The sequence below is a fragment of the Lampris incognitus genome, chromosome 14 (genome assembly GCF_029633865.1).
Source record: "Lampris incognitus isolate fLamInc1 chromosome 14, fLamInc1.hap2, whole genome shotgun sequence".
In the NCBI taxonomy this organism is placed as follows: domain Eukaryota; kingdom Metazoa; phylum Chordata; class Actinopteri; order Lampriformes; family Lampridae; genus Lampris; species Lampris incognitus.
In genome coordinates, this window is record NC_079224.1 from 11,994,268 (window position 1) to 12,016,261 (window position 21,994).

Consider the following 21,994-nt stretch of genomic DNA (forward strand, 5'->3'; position numbering starts at 1 on the left):
CTTGGATAATGGATGGATGGAAGGTACAATGGTGCAGAGAAGATATCAGAGATGTTGAAATGGATGTTAGCAGGTTACTTACATACATGCCTGAGGTAGATGGACATGACAGAGTGTACCAGTACAGTACAGTATATACAACATGGTTGGATTTATTTGACAGTATTACGCGTTCATCTGATTGACAAAATATCCATTAACACCATCCTAATTCCAAGAGCCAGCTCATCTCATAGTTGATAGACACCGTCTGCTGGTGGACATACAGCGGGTTGGCTTTGAAAGACGGTGTGAGACATCGGCTATACGCCGCTATATCAGCATGACTTGTTCTGCTTGTGCATGTATGCCTTGAACCAGGTCGGAGTCGGCACTGTGTTTTCTGTGCTGGTTCTCTCCTACACTGGCTTGACACCACAGGCTGTGCCGCCATGACTTGACTTCAGCTCAAATACACTGATTTATATTCCTTTGAGTGTATTTTTACGCGACAGTGTCACAGTAGACTGCACAGAGACGCCGAGCGACCCAGAGAGCAAGAAATCGAGCAAAGGGGCCACAGTGACAACGCATATCAGGCTTGATCTCTGTCACATCTACCAGAGACTCTGCTGTCTTTTGAAGGACACGGCTTGGAAATCAGAGTTTACTGCCGTCCGTGGCCGCTGGCTCATACTAGTTTTCATAGAGAAACTGCCTCGTGTTGTTGTTGTACTCGAGGATGGTTGGTTGTGTGAGTGGGATGGATGGACCAGCATGCAGGCATTGATTTTTCAGATGGGGAAAAAAAAATTATATATACACTACCGTTCAAAAGTTTGGGATCACCCAAACAATTTCGTGTTTTCCATGAAAAGTCACACTTATTCACCACCATATGTTGTGAAATGAATAGAAAATAGAGTCAAGACATTGACAAGGTTAGAAATAATGATTTGTATTTGAAATAAGATTTTTTTTACATCAAACTTTGCTTTCGTCAAAGAATCCTCCATTTGCAGCAATTACAGCATTGCAGACCTTTGGCATTCTAGCTGTTAATTTGTTGAGGTAATCTGGAGAAATTGCACCCCACGCTTCCAGAAGCAGCTCCCACAAGTTGGATTGGTTGGATGGGCACTTCTTTGAGCAGATTGAGTTTCTGGAGCATCACATTTGTGGGGTCAATTAAACGCTCAAAATGGCCAGAAAAAGAGAACTTTCATCTGAAACTCGACAGTCTATTCTTGTTCTTAGAAATGAAGGCTATTCCATGTGAGAAATTGCTAAGAAATTGAAGATTTCCTACACCGGTGTGTACTACTCCCTTCAGAGGACAGCACAAACAGGCTCTAACAGGTACTATTTAATGAAGATGCCAGTTGGGGACCTGTGAGGCGTCTGTTTCTCAAACTAGAGACTCTAATGTACTTATCTTCTTGCTCAGTTGTGCAACGCGGCCTCCCACTTCTTTTTCTACTCTGGTTAGAGCCTGTTTGTGCTGTCCTCTGAAGGGAGTAGTACACACCGGTGTAGGAAATCTTCAATTTCTTAGCAATTTCTCGCATGGAATAGCCTTCATTTCTAAGAACAAGAATAGACTGTCGAGTTTCAAATGAAAGTTCTCTTTTTCTGGCCATTTTGAGCGTTTAATTGACCCCACAAATGTGATGCTCCAGAAACTCAATCTGCTCAAAGAAGTGCCCATCCAACCAATCCAACTTGTGGGAGCTGCTTCTGGAAGCGTGGGGTGCAATTTCTCCAGATTACCTCAACAAATTAACAGCTAGAATGCCAAAGGTCTGCAATGCTGTAATTGCTGCAAATGGAGGATTCTTTGACGAAAGCAAAGTTTGATGTAAAAAAAATCTTATTTCAAATACAAATCATTATTTCTAACCTTGTCAATGTCTTGACTCTATTTTCTATTCATTTCACAACATATGGTGGTGAATAAGTGTGACTTTTCATGAAAAACACAAAATTGTTTGGGTGATCCCAAACTTTTGAACGGTAGTGTATATAATTTATTTATTTATTTTCCCCCCCAGACCAGCCACAGAAAGGAGAAACAAACAGTTTCATTAGGTCTGTCACTTGTTCCTCTGCAGATAATTGGTGGAATAAAACCTTCACATTACACAAAACACTGGCCTTCTTCCATGTTCCTGGAGAGTGAAAAACACAGACAAGCCCGGTTTGCTGTCTTCCAAAACCTTTTACACCCCGTCCCCTAATGTCTGTGGCCCCTGCTGTCTGTGGCCGATCAGGGGCGCTCTCTGGAATTAGTGTCACCGATCTCCCCTCACCTCAGTGGTACTCAATTGTACTTTGACAGAATATTAATCAGATTTACCCTCTCAAGAGGCATAATCGGGCGTCCGGATGGTGTGGCGGTCTATTCCGTTGCCTGCCAACATGGGGATCGCCGGTTCGAATCCCCGCGTTACCTCCGGCTTGGTCGGCCGTCCCTACAGACACAATTGGCCGTGTCTGCGGATGGGAAGCCGGATGTGGGTATGTGTCCTGGTTGCTGCACTAGTGCCTCCTCTGGTCGACCGGGGCATCTGTTCAGAGGGGGAACTGGGGGGAATAGCGTGATCCTCCCGTGCGCTACGTCCCCCTGGCAAAACTCCTCACTGTCAGGTGAAAAGAAGCGGCTGGTGACTCCACGTGTATTGGAGGAGGCATGTGGTAGTCTGCAGTCCTCCCCGGATCAGCAGAGGGGGTGGAGCAGCAACCGGGACGGCTCAGAAGAGTGGGGTAATTGGCCGGGTACAATTGGGGGGAAAAATGGGGTACATTTTTTTTTAAATTACCCACAAAGACATTTTAAAGGGGAGTTGACTCCTTCTTAAAGGGTGAGGCAGGGCAGGGAATTAAAGTCGCCCTACAGAAAACCTGTGTGAGCGGAGAGACTAAAGACGAGTGAACAGCATTTCTCAGACATCACCAGTTCACGGCTTATATAAAAGGTGATGGGATGAGGGAGAGGAGCGTGCACCTTCCTCTCGGCATACATACCAACACTGACTCAAGGAAATGGCATATTGGGAATGGAGAAAGTAGGCTCCACGAGAGTTATATAACACTGAATCCTGGCAGAAAATGAGTGGTACAGTTACAGTTGTGGCGTGTTGCAGTGGGATATTATTTCCCTCTCCGGCCGTTCTGCAGCAGTGTAATCTGGGAGGTGAAACGAGTGAATGGGAAAGCAGCTTGGATGTGGCAGGATTAGTGCTGTACTGTAGGCCTGTGTGATTTGCATTTGACATTGGGCTGACAGTGAAGTGATCCAGGGACGGCCGTCACACGCTGAACATCTCGACTTACTGTCGGAAGGCACAGTGTAGGGTTGAACAAAGCAAAATAAAAAAACCTGAGATCACAGAGTTGATGACTGCATATATTCAAAATCGCAAGGTACTGCAATTTGATATATATTCTGCATACATAATTTGTTGGGGGTGAAAAAAGATGGATATGTGTCTTGTAAACAGAGTATTTTGGTGTTGTTGCAGGATCCCTGGCTCACCAATAATGCAATGTATGTATGGAGGATTGTATGTATACATATGTATGTGTGTATGTATGTATGGAAAACATCACTGCAACAAATTAAAGAGAACATTAATGATTCCGGTGGCACAGCGGCGCAGGGGTTAGCATGGTCGCCTCACAGCAAGAAGGTCCTGGGTTCGAGCCCCCAGGGTAGTCTAACCTTGGGGGTCGTCCTCGGTTGTGTGGAGTTTGCATGTTCTCCCGCGTGTCTGCTTGGGTTTCCTCCGGGTGCTCTGGTTTCCTCCCACAGACAGTCCAAAGACATGTAGGTCAGATGAATCAACCATACTAAATTGTCCCTAGGTGTGAATGTGTGTGTGTTGGCCCTGTGATGGACTGGCGACCTGTCCAGGGTGTCTCCCCGCCTGCTGCCCAATGACTGCTGGGATAGGCTCCAGCATCCCCGCAACCCTGATTGGGATAAGTGGCTTGGATAATGGATGGATGGATGGATGGAGGCAGCCTCTCATTACATTCAGACCATAGCATCATTACCCCATGTCCATTATTATTTTGGACAAGAACTGATGTAGCGAAAGCTGTTTAAATATATTTCAATTCATACCGCAGTCACAATTACTGAATTTCAGTATGTTTTGTCAGTTTTGCGCCGCCCCTTGTAATATATTCACTGTCTCAGTGTACTGACCATGTCTTTTGGCTCTTTACGGCTGGGAAGTGGGAGTTTTCTACATAGCTTGAATTAACTACTGGCTTTTGGTAAATTAACTACTGGGTAGAAATGGCTTCAGGTGAATACTGTTGAAGAATGAAGACTACATATGTGTTAGGTTTGATCAGAAAGGTTTCATGTTGGTGCATGAAGAGATAATTCATCAAATCCAAAGTCTCACGTTACTGTGAAATGATGATATCTCACCACTGTTGGTTTTCCGGCCTCACTCTGTGAAGGTTCACCTCGCTGGAGAATTTGAAAAAGCATCGCTTAGTGTGTAGTCAGTACCACCGTTGTGCAGCCCTACGATGTACTTTGCATTGTTCTACACTGAAAGACATGCATCATAACAGGATTTTCCTTGCCTAAAGCGCTGTGAGAGTGACTGTGTGCTGTTGTGCTGGGGGGGTGTTGTGGGTCCAGCTCCGGGACACGTCTGGTTCTGAGGTCCAGTTTCGTCTGGATCATGAGCGCAGGCTGAGAGCGGCGCAGGAGGACCGGGAGGCCGTGGGTTCTCTACCTCAGGTACAGTGTTCAGTCACCTCCACCATGTCAATATACACCTTCATCAGGATGGAAACAGATGGGAGACATTAGCAAAACACAATGAGCTAAATGGATTGAATTAGAGTTTTAATTACTTTAATCGCCTGTTTTATGCCCTGGAACTTCAACCAGATGTGTCAGCACGCGTGCATAACTATGGCAGCATAAATAGATGTTGACAAACGCAATATATTTTGTGAAAGTCAATCCCACAACACAGCAGCTCGTAACCAGACACAGAGCTGTGCTGAAGAATGAGCCGTCCACTGAGTGTCCAGAATAACGGCTGGTTTAGTGGGACAACATGATTGCCATGATAATAAATGGAACTGTTATGGAAGATAACTGAGACTATTTTTTCATTCTGACGAGTTTATTAAACAGACCCTTTCTTTTGTTTATTTCAGATTAGGTATTTAATGGCAATAACAGCAGTTAAAATGTAGATCAGGGGGCAGCAGAGTTGATAAGAAGGTCCCAGGTTCGATCCCGGCTCCTCTGGGTCCTCCTGAAGTCCAAACATGCGCAGACTCACATGTTTGGTGAACTGGAGACACTAAATTACAAATGGTTATGTGTTTGTGTGTGTGTGTGTGGGGGGGGGGGGCGGTGTGGTGACTTGTCTGAAGTGTCCCCCTGCCTTCTGTCCAGTGATCACATGACCATATAACTACTGCAGCATGTAAATGGATAAATAAAGCATTTTCTGGTTAATGAGGATGTGCTAATGTGCACCAACAGCTGTTTCCACTATGGAAAAACACTCCATATATATATAAAAATATTTGTCCATTTTTATTTATTTTTTCTCCCCAATTGTACCCGTCCAATTACCCCACTCTTCCGAGCTGTCCGGGTTGCTGCTCCACCCCCTCTGCCGATCCGGGGAGGGCTGCAGATTACCACATGTCTCTTCCGATACATGTGGCCAGCCAGCCGCTTCTTTTCACCTGACAGTGACGAGTTTCGCCAGGGGGACGTAGCGCATGGGAGGATCACACTATTTCCCCCAGTTCCCCCTGCCCCCCGAACAGGCGCCCCGACCAACCAGAGGAGGCGCTAGTGCAGTGACCAGGACACACACCCACATCTGGTTTCCCACCCACAGACACAGCCAATTGTGTCTGTAGGGACACCCGACCGAGCTGGAGGTAACACGGGGATTCGAACTGGCGATCCCCGTGGTGTTAGGCAATGGAATAGACCGCTGCGCCACCCGGACGCCCCTTGTCCAGTTTTTTGATGATGACGAATGTACCATTGCAGACTGTATGGAGGAGACTAATATTCCTTCAACTTTTTAGATGTTCTGCCTTTATCGTTCCATTTTATGTCTTGTGTGTGTAATCCACCAAGTCAACAATACAACAACGTCCTCGTGAAATAAAAACAGATCCTGATTCTTATATCGTTGTTTGATTACTTTCCGATAAGTGATGCCTCTTGATTATAGAAGGGGAAATGTAGCCTCGTTTGATTTTTGATTTTTTTTTGGTCACAATGTGTGGCTCTTCAGTTTTGCCCTGCCCTTTTTCTCGATGTGACTTTTGTTTTTATTTTCATATCTTCTATACGTACATGGGTGTATTTTTTTTGTATGATGTTAAATTAACTTCATATATGAGAAATAAATGTTAATTTAATGACTCTCTATATGACCCCCCCCCCCCCCGCCCTTTCCCAGGAGGAGGAGTATTCGCATGTGGAAACCCGGCGAGGAGGTCTGGAGCTGCACGGCCTGCAGAGCCACGACGGGCCCTGGGCCCAGGAGAGAGCCATGCTGCAGCAGGAGGTCCGCCTCTTCAGGCACAACACCATCATCTTCTACATGAAGCTCAGGTGGATCCTCATGCACTGGAGGGTCGGTCGCAGGGCTGACGGGGGGGATGAAACGACGTACCTGGAGGTAAGAATCATTGTTTTGGTGGTGCTGGTGCATGTGTGTGTGTGTGTGTGTGTGTGGGGTGGGGTGGGAGGTGGAGGTTCTCTGATAGTGGAGGGCGTAGGGCATTTGTTAGTTCGTCTGATGCAAGGTACAACCATCTTGTTCTTAAAGAAGGACTCAGCGTAGGGTCAAGCGTTCTCTGGTGGCTGATTGGGGTACAGTACATTATGTGTACCGGTGGTACGCAACCACGTGTCATGGGGGGGGCTACGGTATGCTGGTTTTCTTACAGCCCAACACTATACCATCTGATTTCACTGGTAAGGCCTGCCCCCTCCCCCCAGTTGAATGTGTGTTGCTCATTGAAACCAGTTGGTGTAGTGTTGGATGGGAATGAAATCAGCAAACACGTGGCGCTCCATGTCACATGATTGAGTACCAATTTTGTATGTTTTTTACTATAAGGCGTACGGCTCCTATTTGCTTTATTAGCCCTCTATCGCAAGTTCAAGTTCAACTTTATCGTCATGTGTGGAGGACAATGACATTCTTATGCTCTGGTCCTCTCTGCCTTAACACCAAAGACACAAGAACAAAGGACATGCCATCGCAAAAAATATATACCGCACACGATAACACAACAATGTGAGGTGCATATGGGTGCATCAGCTGTTCAGCAACTGGACTTCCTGTGGAAAGAAACTATTACTGAGATGGGTGGTGTGTGATTTGTTACGCCACTAAGGTTTATTTGGATGGAAGGAGCGAAAGCAGAACATGAGTGCAGTGGCCGGTGTTCTTAATGATGTTTTGAGCTTTCCTTTTGCAGCTACTACTACTACTTTCGGCTGCTCCCGTTAGCGGTCGCCACAGCAGATCATCTGTTTCCATCTCTTCCTGTCCTCTGCATCTTCCTCTGTCACACCAGCCACCCGCATGTCCTCCCTCACCACTTCCATAAACCTCCTCTTTGGTCTTCCTCTTTTCTTCTTCCCTGGCAGCTCCATATTCAGCATCCTTCTCCCAATATACCCAGCATCTCTCCTCCACCCAAGTCCAAGCCATCTCAATCTTGCCTCTCTTGCTTTGTCTCCAAACCGTCCAACTTGAGCGGTCCCTCTAATATAATCGTTCCTAATCCTGTCCTTCTTCGTCACTCCCAGTGAAAATCTTAGTATCTTCAACTCTGCCACCTCCAGCTCCTCTTCCTGTCTTTTCATCAGTGCCACTGTCTCCAAACCATATAACATAGCTGGTCTCACAACCATCTTGTAAACCTTCCCTTTCACTCTTGCTGGTACCCTTCTGTTACAAATCACTCCTGACACTCTTCTCCACCCTGCCTGCACTCTCTTCTTCACCTCTCTTCTGCACTCCCCGTTACTTTGGACAGTTGACCCCAAGTATTTAAACTCATACGCCTTCCTCACCTCTACTCCTTGCATCCTCACCATTCCACTGTCCTCCCTCTCATTCACGCATAGGTATTCCGTCTTGCTCCTACTGACTTTCATTCCTCTTCTCTCCAGTGCATACCTCCACTTCTCCAGGCTCTCCTCAACCTGCACCCTACTCTCACTACAGATCACAATGTCATCCGCGAACCTCATCGTCCACGGAGACTCCTGCCTGATCTTGTCCGTCAACCTGTCCATCACCATTGCAAACAAGAAAGGGCTCCGAGCCAATCCTTGATGTAATCCCACCTCCACCTTGAACCCATCTGTCATTCCAACCGCACACCTCACCATTGTCACACTTCCCTCATACATATCCTCTACCACTCCTACGTACTTCTCTGCAACTCCGACTTCCTCATACAATACCACACCTCCTCTCTCGGCACCCTGTCATATGCTTTCTCTAAAGCTACAGACACAGTTTAACTCCTTCTGACCTTCTCTATACTTCTCCATCAACTTTTCCTTTTGCAGCGACTGCTGTAAATATGATGAAGTTGTGGTAATTCCACGCCAGTGATCATTGCTGCTGTCTTTACAGTCCTTTGAAGCGGTCTGCAGTCCTGAGCTGTCAGGCTGCCAAACCACACTGTGACACAGCCTGTCAAGACTCTCTCCATGGTGCTGCCATAAAAGTTCATAAAAGTTTTGGCACTCATACTCATACTCTCCCATCTTTCCTGTTATTAGCTGTTTCCTTCAAACTATTTTCACACAAATTGAAGCTGCAGTTAAAAATGCTGAATGGAGGGGCGTCCGGGTGGCGTGGCGGTCTCTTCCGTTGCCTACCAACACGGGGATCGCCGGTTCGAATCCCCATGTTACCTCCGGCTTGGCATCCCTACAGACACAATTGGCCGTGTCTGCAGTTGGGAAGCTAGATGTGGGTATGTGTCCTGGTCGCTGCACTAGCGCCTCCTCTGGTCGGTCGGGGAACCTGTTCGGGGGGGGGGGACTGGGGGGAATAGCATGATTCTCCCATGCACACTACGTCCCCCTGGTGAAACTCCTCACTGTCAGGTGAAAAGAAGTGGCTGGCGACTCCACATGTATCGGAGGGGGCATGTGGTAGTCTGCAGCCCTCCCCGGATCGGCAGAGGGGATGGAGCAGTGACCAGGACGGCTTGGAAGAGTGGGGTCAAGTACAATTGGGGAGGAAAAGGGGGGGGGATCCTGAATGGAAGCACCAAATTATCAGAGAAAAAAAAATCTAAAATATTGCCTATCCTGTTGTGTACTTCTGGGTTACTTGGGTTGTGTACGTCTCTCACTTGTTACCTTGACGTCATTCAGTAAAATCATATACGCACTGACCGGATCGTGTCTGTGGCTTTGTGAGTGTCCTCGCCTTATACTGGCGAGATCCATGCCAGTATAAGGTGCCGATGCGGTTCTGCACACGAGGAAGTCGGCTTTTAACTGCTTAACGCCGAACTGACGGAGCCGCACCGTGGTGTGGTCCTTTTAACGGCTTTCTGAAGCCAGAACGGCAGAACCACACTTGGACTCACCGTTTGGCTGGAAAGGAAACGCACCTGTTTGCACCGTGACTGCGACGCCGGCCTTTTAATCAGCCCTCGGGGACAAACGGTTCCTGGGTGGAACTGATAGAGGCGTCTGTGCCGCTCGCGGGTTTTCCATCTCTGGTCCCAGAAGATCCCCGGGAGACTGGTGCAGAAGCAGAGACGCAGCACCGTGGAGACGGAAGACTTTCCCCTGTCTCTTCTCTCTGTAAGCGATGGCATCTTGGATGACTTTTCTGTTATTATTTATTTATGCATTATGCATTTTCCATAATAATCTATGCTTTTTATTTTGCTCTGAAATGATTTATTCATTTATTCAGATGTGGGGAAGTTTGCCTCTCTGTTCACACATACACAAAAACATTCACACAAAAAAATATTCATCCCTTAATGCGCTGCATTAAAGGATGAATATTTTGCTTCATTTTTTAATATTAATTTGCATTAAAGTATCTTGAAGTTGTTTGATGCCTAACTTACCATGAAATGACATCGCCACAGCTTGATAGAGGGCGCTACTTCCAAAACAAAACAAAAGTATTCTGGGGATCCAAGTACTGAAAACCAAGTAAATTATTTATATTTTGCCCTTTTTGCCCTGTTTCACCATTGAAGGGGGTTGTGATTTTCTGGACTGTTTTAGAGGTTTGCATCAAATTCAGGTGATGTTTGGATGGACACACACCTGTTCACATCTGTTCAGAGTGACTCTCACAACAAGCGGTGGTCAGAGTACTGTGATGCACGCGGGGCTGAGTCCACCTTCAGGAACAAGAGGCTCTTCAAATGTTTTATGACTCTGGGTGGAGGGAAACACCAACTAATCCTGTGGTGGTAGGCAGTGGGCCTGCTCACACTCACACACACACACACACACACACACACACTCTCTCTCTCTGTCTCATACACACACACACATTCTCATACACATACACTCTTTCTCTCATACACACTCTCTCATACACACACTCATACACACATTCTCTCTCTCTCTGTCTGTTTCATACCCACCCACTCTCATATACACTCTCTCTCTCTCTCTCTCTCTCTCTCTCTCTCTCTCTCTCTCTCTCTCTCTCTCTCTCTCTCTCATACACACACACACTCATACACACACACACATTCTCTCTCTCTCTCTCTCTCTCTCTCTCTCTCTCTCTCTCTCTCTCTCTCTGTCTCATACCCACCCACTCTCATATACACTCTCTCTCTCTCTCATACACACACACACACTCTCTCTCTCTGTCTCATACACACTCTCTCTCTCTCTGTCTGTCTCATACCCACCCACTCTCATATACACTCTCTCTCTCTCTCTCTCTCTCTCTCTCTCTCTCTCTCTCTCTCTCTCTCTCTCTCTCTCTCTCTCTCTCTCTCATACACACACACACTCATACACACACACACTCTCTCTCTCTCTCTCTGTCTCATACCCACCCACTCTCATATACACTCTCTCTCTCTCTCATACACACACACACACACTCTCTCTCTCTGTCTCATACACACTCTCTCTCTCTCTGTCTGTCTCATACCCACCCACTCTCATATACACTCTCTCTCTCTCTCCTCTCTCTCTCTCTCTCTCTCTCTCTCTCTCTCTCATACACACACACACTCATACACACACACACACACACACTCTCTTTCTCTCTCTCTTTGTCTCATACACACACACTCTCTCTCTCTGTGTCTGTCCCATATACACACACACTCTCTCTCTGTGTCTGTCTCATACACACACACGCTCTCATAGACACACACTCTCTCTGTCTCATACACTCTCTCTCTCTCTCTGTCTCATACACACACACTCTCTCTCTCGTACACACAGGCACTCTCATACACACACACACACACATACATACACACTCTCTCATACAAACACGTACACACTCACATACACACTCTCTCTCTCATACACACACACACACTGTCATACACACTCACACACACACTCTCTTGCTCATACACACACACACACACTCGTATACACACACACTCATACACACACTCTCTCATACACACACACACTCTCCCTCTCCCTCTCGTGTACACACGCACACGCACACACCCACCCACAAGGCAGTGTGTAGCATTGCAGGACTGAGTGATTGATCGGCTGGTTAACTGCTCACCAGAGTGATTGGAAGTCTCTGTTTTTTGGTTGGTTGATTTATTGATGCTCCGCCCCTTTGCTCGTGACTGGCCAGATGCAAGTCGGTACTGCAAGTGTGTTGGTTTTATGTGGTTCCAGGTGAGCAGAGCGTCTCTTACTTCCGCTGAATGTAATGACTTCCTGAACGTGTTCCTTTTATTAAACAGGACTGATGAATCGTTTTGTCGGTTGTTAAGCGTCTGTACTCCTGCAGTATCCTGAGATAAAACTGCATGAAGTGGCAAGAGATGTTGCGATGGTGGGGACCTTGTTTGACCCTGCTGAGGTGGACCACATGGACTTGGCAAGAACTGGTCCCATAAGAAACTTCCTGCATGTGGCCTGTGTACTTGAACATTTTAACCCCCTTCAGTGATGATGGAGACCAGTGTTAAAGGGCGTGGGGTACCACCGACATATATAAACAGGGAGAATTAAACAGACAGACAGATAAAGACACATTAAATATGACCTTCCCTGCCTGTGTCTGTTCCAGTTTGACAAGTTGGAGGGCATCCCGGAGATGGGAGAGACGTTGGAGCAGGAGGAGGAGACGGAGAGGGAGGGCAAGTTGTGTACACCCCAGACCCCCGGGGCAGTACCAGATCCGGATCCTGTGGTGTCCCTGTCATCCCCCGAACGACAACAGCATCAACGACAGGTAGTCGTCTGTTTACGCCTTCTTCACGGGGCCTCGACTGAGCTCCTCATCCCAGCCATTGGGAGTTACCTGTACCGCCAGCACACGCTTGTTCAATGCCTGCTCATGTGGCCATCAGTACTGACAACACTGTCGCTGTTTCTTTTGATAATTCAGTTTTAAAGAATTCATTATGAAAGAAAACCCTGTAGCAGCCTCACATTCATGAATCTGTCAACTCATCACAGGTTTTGTAAACTCAAGACTTACACCAAACCTCTAAAAATAAGTTTAAAGACTAAATATGGGGTTGTCCGAGTGGCGTGGCAGTCTGTTCCATTGCCTTCCAACACGGGGATCTCCGGTTGAATCCCCGTGTTGCCTCCGGCTTGGTCGGGCGTCCCTACAGATACAATTGTCTGTGTCAGCGGGTGGGAGGCTGGATGTGGGTATGTGTCCTGGTCGCTGCACTAGCACCTCCTCTAGTTGGCCGGGGTGCCTGTTGGGGGGGGGGGACTGGGGAGGAATAATGTAATCCTCCCATGTGCTACGTCCCCCTGGTGAAACTCCTCACTGGATCGGAGGAGGCATGTGGTAGTCTGCAGCCCTCCCTGGGTCGGCAGAGGGGGTGGAGCAGTGACCGGGACGGCTCATGAGAGTGGGGTAATTGGCCGGGTATAGTTGGGGAGAGAAAGGGGAAAAAATCCCCCCCCCCCACCCAAAAAACTGACTAAATATGGATGTCAGAATATTTTATTCCATAAGGCCTGTTTAATGTCCATTCCCTCACATTTGCCCCCAGCTGTTGGAATAAAATGACCTGTCTAATTGTAACCGAACTCATGTATGGTTGTCAATTGAGTCAGGGCAGCCAGTTTTTTCCATGTTTATTTTCCAAACAAGCATTTTTCCCAGTTCATCTCCTTACCGGGACACATTTAGCAGCTACTCATGACTGCTTTGTGCCACACCGTGCAAAGGATGATGGCGGCCTGCGTGGCGTTGCAGAAACCATTACAATGACTAAACCAGGTTTTATGTTTGTCGCTCACAGTAAAGCATGAAATTTAGTTGAACTAGGAAAAGGGGGGGAAGTGTATTTTTAAACGACACCGTGAGGTTTGAAAGCACAGTATGATGTTTGGACTGCCGAATGCTTCAGGAAGTTAGGCCCTCGCCAGACACGCCGTGTAGCGTCTTCTGCTTTAGCTAGCTAGCTGTATGTGCTGCCCTTCATCTGTCCATCAGTGGTAGTGAAAGCATGTACTCATGTACTCCGGGTTCGATGTATTATTTAGCAGCCTTAAGTGCTGCAGTTTGTCTTGGGTTCTGATTTTGCCATGACGTGACAACAGAGGCTAGTTAGTAATCCTGATCTGAGGTCTTTCCTTAAATCCCAAAGCAGTGATCCATGAGCAAATCAACAAACCCGCCTGGGAGACTATATTAAAGGACCACTTCCCTGACTTTCCATCCTATCTCCATCTATCTGAAATAGGGATATAGTGTGGAAAATTCCTGCAGTTGTTGCCAGCTGACAACTCTGTGTCTGAGGTGTTTTACACAAGAGGGGGAAATGTAAACTTAGCCTAGCTAGCATCTACGTATAGCCAGCGCAGCAGGACCCGGCTAGCAGGGTGGATCATTTCTGCAGCGCTACGTTACACAGCATTACACATCTTTTTCTCATCCGCCGATGACTCGGACATCGTCTGAGACGTCGGGTCAGCAGGTCGGTCAGTTATCATGATGAGCTGCTGACAGGCTGTTGTCTGTTTATCTCAATCACAGCTGGACAATGTTGGGAAAAATTGACAGTGCAATTTTTTTGTTTCTTTTTTTGCGATATGTATTGCCATATTAAAGAAAAACAGATTTGAGGGCGTCCGGGTAGCGTGGCGGTCTATTCCGTTGCCCACCAACATGGGGATCGCTGGTTCGAATCCCCGTGTTACCTCCGGCTTGGTCAGGCGTCCGTCCCTACAAACACAATTGACCGTATCTGCAGATGGGAAGCCGGATGTGGGTATGTGTCCTGGTCACTGCACTAGCGCCTCCTCTGGTCGGTTGGGGTGCCTGTTCAGGGGAAATGGGGGGAATAACATGATCCTCCCATGCGCTACATCCCCCTGGCGAAACTCCTCACTGTCAGGTGAAAAGAAGCAGCTGGTGACTCCACATGTATCGGAGGAGGCATGTGGTAGTCTGCAGCCCTCCCCGGATCGGCAGAGGGGGTGGAGCAGCGACCGGGACGGCTCGGAAGAGTGGGGTAATTGGCTGGATATAACTGGGGAGAAAAAGGGATTAAAAAAAAAGAGAGAGAAAGATTTCACCAGATATATTCAGATTTTAACTTTAATAGCTCCATTTGGAAAGAATTTATTGGGGCAGGATGAGGAAAAACACAGGAGACGAAGGCGAGTATCACTCTTGCAATGGCATGAATGATTGCAGACAGGGCCCAAAGGCAGTTGTTCAATACTCGGGTTAACTCAACATAACGCCTTTGTATTCAGTTAATACTCACCCATAAATCCAGATGAGTCTACCATCAACCCAGTATTTACTCCGCACTTTGCTTCCCATTACAATAAGGGGCTGATCTGTGAATGAGTGACAGAAGGGTGATGTCTAGAAAGGACACATTAGAAATGTGAAAATTAGAAAAGAAATAAACAGCAGCCATACATCAGTCTCCTGAGGGGTTTTTTTATAAATAAAAAAAATGGATAGAACTACAAATCTCTCTTAAATGAACTTGCAAGTTTTAACTTTCTATCAAGTAGTAAAAAGTTTGTGTAATGTGAATGATAGGCCGATCTGAGTCACATTGTGCAGTGTGACTACTGTACCTGCATACATTATAATGTCAATGCTGAAACAACCATCGTTCTGCCCTTATCTGAATATTGCTAAAGGGCTCCTGAGCATGGGCAGTTGTTTCCCACCTTACTCCCTGGTTAAGATGAGTATTAAATTTCACCTCAATACCAAGATATACCACTTGCCATGTGCTATTGTGGCTCTTTGTGTGCGTTAAATACATTGTTCAGATAGCTATGCAAGTTATGTTGTATTATTCAATCTTTCATTCGGTTGCCTTTCTTAGCTACGCTGCTCTGGGAGGTGCTAGTTTGGCCTTACATGGGTTTGACTCCTCACAACGCCCTCAAAGCAGCTGAGCCCGGAGCTTTCGCTCTACCGGGGTGCAGAGATACAGGCTCTGTAATGATGCTATACACACAGAGACCCTTTGTGTGTTTAGACCCTTGCTGCTGGACTCTGCAGATACTTCACCAGTCCCCTAAAGGCTCAGAGCCCTCTGCTCAGTGTGAGACGAGCGGCCCAGGAAACACAGGGCATTATTTTGTTCTGTCATAACACAATGAGTCAGTTTGCTCCCGTCGCGTAAACGCCCCCCGTTTTTGTTGGAGGATCACACTATTCCTTCCAGTCCCCCCCAGACAGGCGCCCCAATTGACCAGAGGAGGCGCTAGTGCAAAGACCAGGACACATACCCACATCCGACTTCCCACCTACAGACACGGCCGATTGTATCTGTAGGGACACCCAACCAAGCCGGAGGTAACACAGGGATTCGAACCGGCGGTCCCCGTCTTGGTAGGCAACGGAATAGACCGCTACGCTACCCGGACACCCCACGCCCCCTGTTTTAAAACAAATGGTAAACCTACGTTGTGTAGCTCGATATTATTACTTCTTACTGATGACAACAAGGCAGGGCCCCATTATTAATTGTACAGTAGGTGTTAGTTTTGATCTGCGGGGAGTACCAGAGGGGCGGGGTTTACCGACAATTTATATCGCTCCCAAACGACAGGAAATAAAGCCACACGTACTTTCAAATACTTCCCTGTCATTTTCTAAATGTTCTGCTCTCATTGTGCTGTCGGGTTTGGCGAACCACGACCATTCCCCACCTAATTAGTCCAGCTAAATCAAGTTGAGCCATTAGTGTCCGACATTATTTGCAAAACCTTTTCGACCCGGGTCTCGTGAATGGCGTTTGCAGATTCGCTGCTGACGCTGTAGTCGGCGCGCCACTGACATGTCGCGTGTACTGATCGATGGAGAACACAGAATTTAAAGGGCAACGCCGCTTTCATTCATTTATTCATTTAGTATTGAGCTATGACGTCACACAAAGGTAACAGTCGAGAGGAAGGACAAGGGAGGAGAGGGGGATGAGAAAGAGATCGATGTTAATGGGGACTGGGAGAGACAAGAGGGATATGATGGAAAGGCTGAGAGCCGAGTTAAATTTATTTACAGAGCCATAAACATCACGAGGACAAGAGGCAAAATGCAAAACGCACTTAAATTTACGAGTCAAAGCCTGCCCCTGTGCACGCGCCTCTGGTAAAATGGCTGAAATAAATCCATGCAGTAGTGCACAACGTTTATAGCATGCAGAAAAAGAACAGAGGGGAGAGGTTGGTGTGTAACAAGTTTACAAACACACAATGTATGTGTATTTTCAACTTTACAAATAATAAATGTGTGTGTGTGTGTGTGTGTGTGTGTGTGTGCGTGCACGTGTGTTCTTGTACTTGTGTCTTTGTGAGAACCAGTTTGACCACCCCCCCCCCCCAGCCTCCGATACGTGTGGAGTCACCAGCCGCTTCTTTTCACCTGACAGTGAGGAGTTTCACCAGGGGGACGTAGCGCATGGGAGGATCACACTATTCCCCCCAGTCCCCCCCCCCCCGCCCCCGACCGAACAGGCGCCCCAACCGACCAGAGGAGGCGCTAGTGCAGCAACCAGGACATATACCCACCTCCAGCTTCCCACCTGAAGACACAGCCAATTGTGTCTGTGGAGACGCCCGACCAAGCTGGCGGTAACACAGGGATTCAAACGGGAGCGCCCCCTGTTGGTAGGCAACGGCATAGACCGCCACACCACCCGGACGCCCTGATTTGATTTTTTTTAGCCATCAGAGCGAGGACGTTTTTACATGAAAATACAAGTGCACCACCAGTGCATTACAAAAAAAATATCCAAAACAGGTATAAATATATGTGTATATGTACATACACATATGGTTCTATTTTAGGGTTAGGACTTGGATTTAGGGATAAGGTTAGGATTAGGGTTAAGGAATGAATGTAGTCAATGGGGGGGGGGGGGTCCTCACAAAGATGAGAGTACAAGAATGTGTGCATGTGTGTGTGTCTGTGTGCATGCACGCAGCTTCGCATGTGCTCAAAATGCATGTTTCCACTGACTGGTCTCGTCCGAATCTCCTCCCGTGCAGTTTGGAGAGAACCGTCGGATGCTGCAGGCCCTGCGGACGCTGCTGGAGGAGTTCCGCGGGGAGCTGAGGGAGGAGGAGGCACGGCGGCGCCAGCTGCAACAGTCCTACGCCAACGACAAAGCCACCTGGGACGTGAAGTGGGCGGAGATGAAGTGCCAAGTCGCACAGGTGCGGTTGACATTATGGGGTTAGCCCTAAAAGAGCAGGAGAAAAATACTGGGTATCGCTTTCTGAAGGTCTTTGCCCAGAGAGGGTGGGGTCATCCAGGTTATCAAAGTCTGCTCACTTCCAGGTATGCCCCCATCCAGTAGTTTGTGACACACAGGATCTTTGTCAGTGGGAGCAGGGTTAAAATATTTCCTGACTAAAACTCTGGGTATATGTTGACTCGTCAGTAAAACACCACAAACATCATAGAGGAATGCACAACATGCATTGTCCTGAGTATTTTTTTCTGTGTACGTGTTTACCTGCAGGCTCTCATCTGACTTGTAGTTTTTTCGGGATGTGTTTGTGCTTTATGGACCAACCAGGACCCTATAAGAGACACATGTGTACCCTCACTTTTTATCTTTCCTTTTGCTTTTGAGTCCAGAGACTCAGAGAGAAATTGGTACCATATCCCCAAATTAGGGGAAAATGAAAAACCGCTCACTTGGCACCACCCGGGTGGTGTATAATATTATTGTTACTCAGCTTTTAAGTGATTCAGCATTTTTTCCTATTTGTGGGATGTGCTGCTTTGGATCTGCTTTTTATTCGGGTAAGCGTTTGCTTGTTGAGGACTGCTGCTGAGGCACACCATGCTAATAGGCTTAGTTATATTTCTGAATTCGGTGTGATTTATCTGGTCGGGGAACAGAATTAGCCCGATATTGCAGCTGTCCTGGAGCTGCCAGGGGTTAAAGGGAGGGTTTTGAATTTTTGTAGCACATTCCTGTTTTCTTCTCAACACTAATGTTGATCGGTAGATTTAATTTTCATGGGCGTTTATTCTTCCCGTACTTTATGCTATACTCATAGTTCCTGCTAGCCAGCTGCATTGCAGTGCAAGTCAACAATGACAACTGGATGGTTTTCATTTGGTTAAAAAAAAAACACTCCACTGTTCAGCCAAATCTAACAAAATACAACAGCAGTCTATCATGACGGATTAGAGAGGTTATTCCTAGTGAATATTCCTTAGCTTCCACACCGGAAGGTGTGGGTAGATGGCGGCACAAATTCATGTTTGCAGTGGCCTCACCCAGTACCAGTGTGGGAAGATGGCGTCGCGAATTCACGTTTGCGGCGTTTGCAGTGTCTTTGTCCACATCTGTGTCTAAGTTTGTGTCTTCATTTAATGGCTGGGAGAGCTGGTGCTGGATTGGTTGGGAGAGCTTGGTCTGCTGCGTCCTGTGGGCCCAGGGACCACGGCCCTGCCTGAACCTGTGCCTGAAGAGGTAACACTGACGTCAGTCTGACAGGACACAGAAGCGGGGCAGGCTAAGCTAACTGCTAGCCCATGCAGACCAGCAGGTCCAATAACACCGAGGGTGGTCTGGTGACAGCCTCGCCTAGCCTTGACTGTGTTTTTAGTGTCGTTGTGTGGAGTGTGGGGAGGTGTTAATGGCTGGGAGAGCTGGCGTTGGATCAGCTGAGGGAGTTTGGTCTGCTGCAGCTTGTGGGCCCAAGGACCACGGCCCTAACCGGAACTAGGCCCGAAGAGGAAACACCGAGGGCAGTCTGACAGGACGTGGAAGCGGGGCAGGCTAAGCTAACTGCTAGCCCATGCTGACCGGCAGTTCCAACAGTCATCCTGGCGTTTGTTCTCCTGGACAGTGATTTTTTTTTTTTTAGTTTAGATATTTGTGTTAGATTGGATATGTGTTCTTGTAGTTTTTGGATGTGTTTTTGTCTTTGTGTTGCGCTGCTGGGGGAAACGACGTTTCGTTTCATTTCATGTGCGCAAGTGCATGAAGTGTTTCTGATTTCTGAAAGTGTTTTGCTGGACCCGTGATCCTCTCGGTCTGCAGCAGAGGGAAGCTTTACTGTGCTCACTGGTAGCGTATGTGTGCAAATAACATCGCTGCTAGGCCGCATTTTGCAGGAAATGTAAAGATGAATACAGCCATTTTAGATCAAGTGTCATGTCGCCGCACACAGCAAAGAACATACGGGTCCAGAAAACACTAAGGGATTTACCTATAAAACTACTGAACATTGTGAAATGGTTGCTTGAGTTTCCTGTAACGGGCTGCTGCAGCATAGACTGGCAGAACAGTGGAGTACTTTTTGGAGCTGAATGTGAGTTATCCAACTGTCCCTGTTGACCTCCAATGCGATGTAGCTGACTAAGCAGGAACTGCATGTCCAGACTGAGGTACAGGATGGATGAATGTGGGGCACCCTGGTCGCCAAATGGTGACAGCGTATGCCACGTAACCGCGACGTCCCTGGTTCGATTCCAGCCAGTGACCTTTGTTGCATATCATACCCATCTCTCTCTCCCCTCGTTTCCTGTCTGCCACTTCACTATCCTCTGTCCAATAAACGCAAAAATGCTAAAAAATATTCTTTAAAAAAAAAAAAAAGAATGAATGAATGAATGTAAAAATGAAATCTACCGATTGACAACATTAGTATTCCTAACTATCTCTTTAAGTATTTAACTCAAAAGTACTTCAACCCCGGGCGTCCGGGTAGCATAGCGGTCTATTCCGTTGCCTATCGGCGGTTCGAATCCCCATGTTACCTCCAGCTCAGTGGGGCATCCCTACAGACACAATTGGCTGTGTCTGCTGGTGGGAAGCTGGATGTGGGTATGTGTCCTGGTCGCTGCATTAGCGCCTCCTCTGGTTGGTTGGGGTACCTCTTTGGGGGGGGGACTGGGGGGAATAGTGTGACCCTCTCACGCGCTACGTCTCCCTGGCGAAACTCCTCACTGTCAGGTGAAAAGAAGCAGCTGGCGACATGTATCGGATGGGGCATGTGGTAGTCTGCAGCCCTCCCCGGATCAGCACGGGGGGTGGAGCAGCGGCCGGGACGGCTCGGAAGAGTGGGGTAATTGGCCGGCTAAAATTGGAGGGCAAAAAGGGGGAGAAAAAAAAGATATTTCAACTTCTGGCCATGTTGTAGGGGGGGCTAAGACTGAGTGCTGATCACGCCACCATTGGAGGCAACATACAAACCAGCTAACTATATTATGATATATATATATATATATGTGTGTGTGTGTGTGTGTGTATATGTGTATATAAATGTGGAGTGTGTATATGTATATATGTATATGTATATATACTATATTATGAGTATGTGGAGAAAGCCAATGCATATTTGGGAATTGGAGACTTACGCCAACATGGGGAAAGCAGGAAAAGGATTGCAGTGAACCCGAGGATATTGAATCGATGTCGTTTTGACCAGTTGGGCGGTCGCTGCAGATGACAGTCAGGGCGAGGGTAAGACCGTCATGTCTTCAGCTGTGTCTGATACATGTAAGCCCCAGCACTGGACTAGATCGTCTTTCTTATGAGCGGCAGGACACATTTGGGACAGAGAGATTGAAAACAGTGCAGAGCAACCGTAAAAGGATCACGGCGAACGTGTGGTATTGAGTCGGTGGCCGCCCGTGTGTTGGTAGGAGCCTTCGCCGCGGGGAGCAGAAGTTGTGATGAAAGGTCTTCGCGGCTGTCTGAGATATCAGCTCCGACATTCGGGCGAGGTTTAGAGGAGTTGACTAAGGGAGATTATTGTTTTAACCCCGTTTCGGTGTGTCATACCTGCCCGTGGCCTTTTACATGGCTCATATCTTTGCGCGGTGCGGAGTCAGCTGGAGGGCCTCCATGAAGTTCAATATAATTAGTTCCCGCTGATAAGACACCGCAGAGCTCGTTCAACCGCGCTACATTTTAATTATAGAAAGAGCTCGGAAAAATCTCCCCAACCGGTCCTGTTCAGCTGGGATAAATACGTGGGCCAGTACGGTGGGCATTTCGTTTCATCCTCGTGTTTGATTTTAGCTGCAGCCCCTCTCAACTCAGTTTCATCCTCACCTGCATGTTTAACAAGGTATTAATAGTGACGGGTGATTTATCTCGAAATATCCGAAATTAATATTACTGCTCACCGGTTAAATTAGGAAGCTTAGCAGTGCTCTGTTTCAGTTGCTGGCAGTGTGTGCAGCCTCTTAAATGACTGTCTCTGTTTATATATATATATATATATATATATATATATATATATATATATATATATATATATATAGTCAGTCACCAGCCTTTAATCACACTCGAATGTATAATT

The 21,994-nt window shown here is 47.2% G+C and overlaps 1 protein-coding gene across 1 annotated transcript in view; it reads left to right on the forward strand.

The window, feature by feature from the left end:
• LOC130124324 (microtubule cross-linking factor 1) overlaps positions 1-21,994 on the forward strand; it is an 86,057-nt gene that overhangs the window by 49,021 nt on the left and 15,042 nt on the right. The window contains exons 6-9 of the mRNA XM_056293783.1: positions 4,640-4,741; positions 6,447-6,668; positions 12,288-12,452; positions 17,711-17,878. Of these exons, the coding sequence (XP_056149758.1) occupies positions 4,640-4,741; positions 6,447-6,668; positions 12,288-12,452; positions 17,711-17,878 (657 nt within the window). The remainder of the gene's footprint in view (positions 1-4,639; positions 4,742-6,446; positions 6,669-12,287; positions 12,453-17,710; positions 17,879-21,994) is intronic.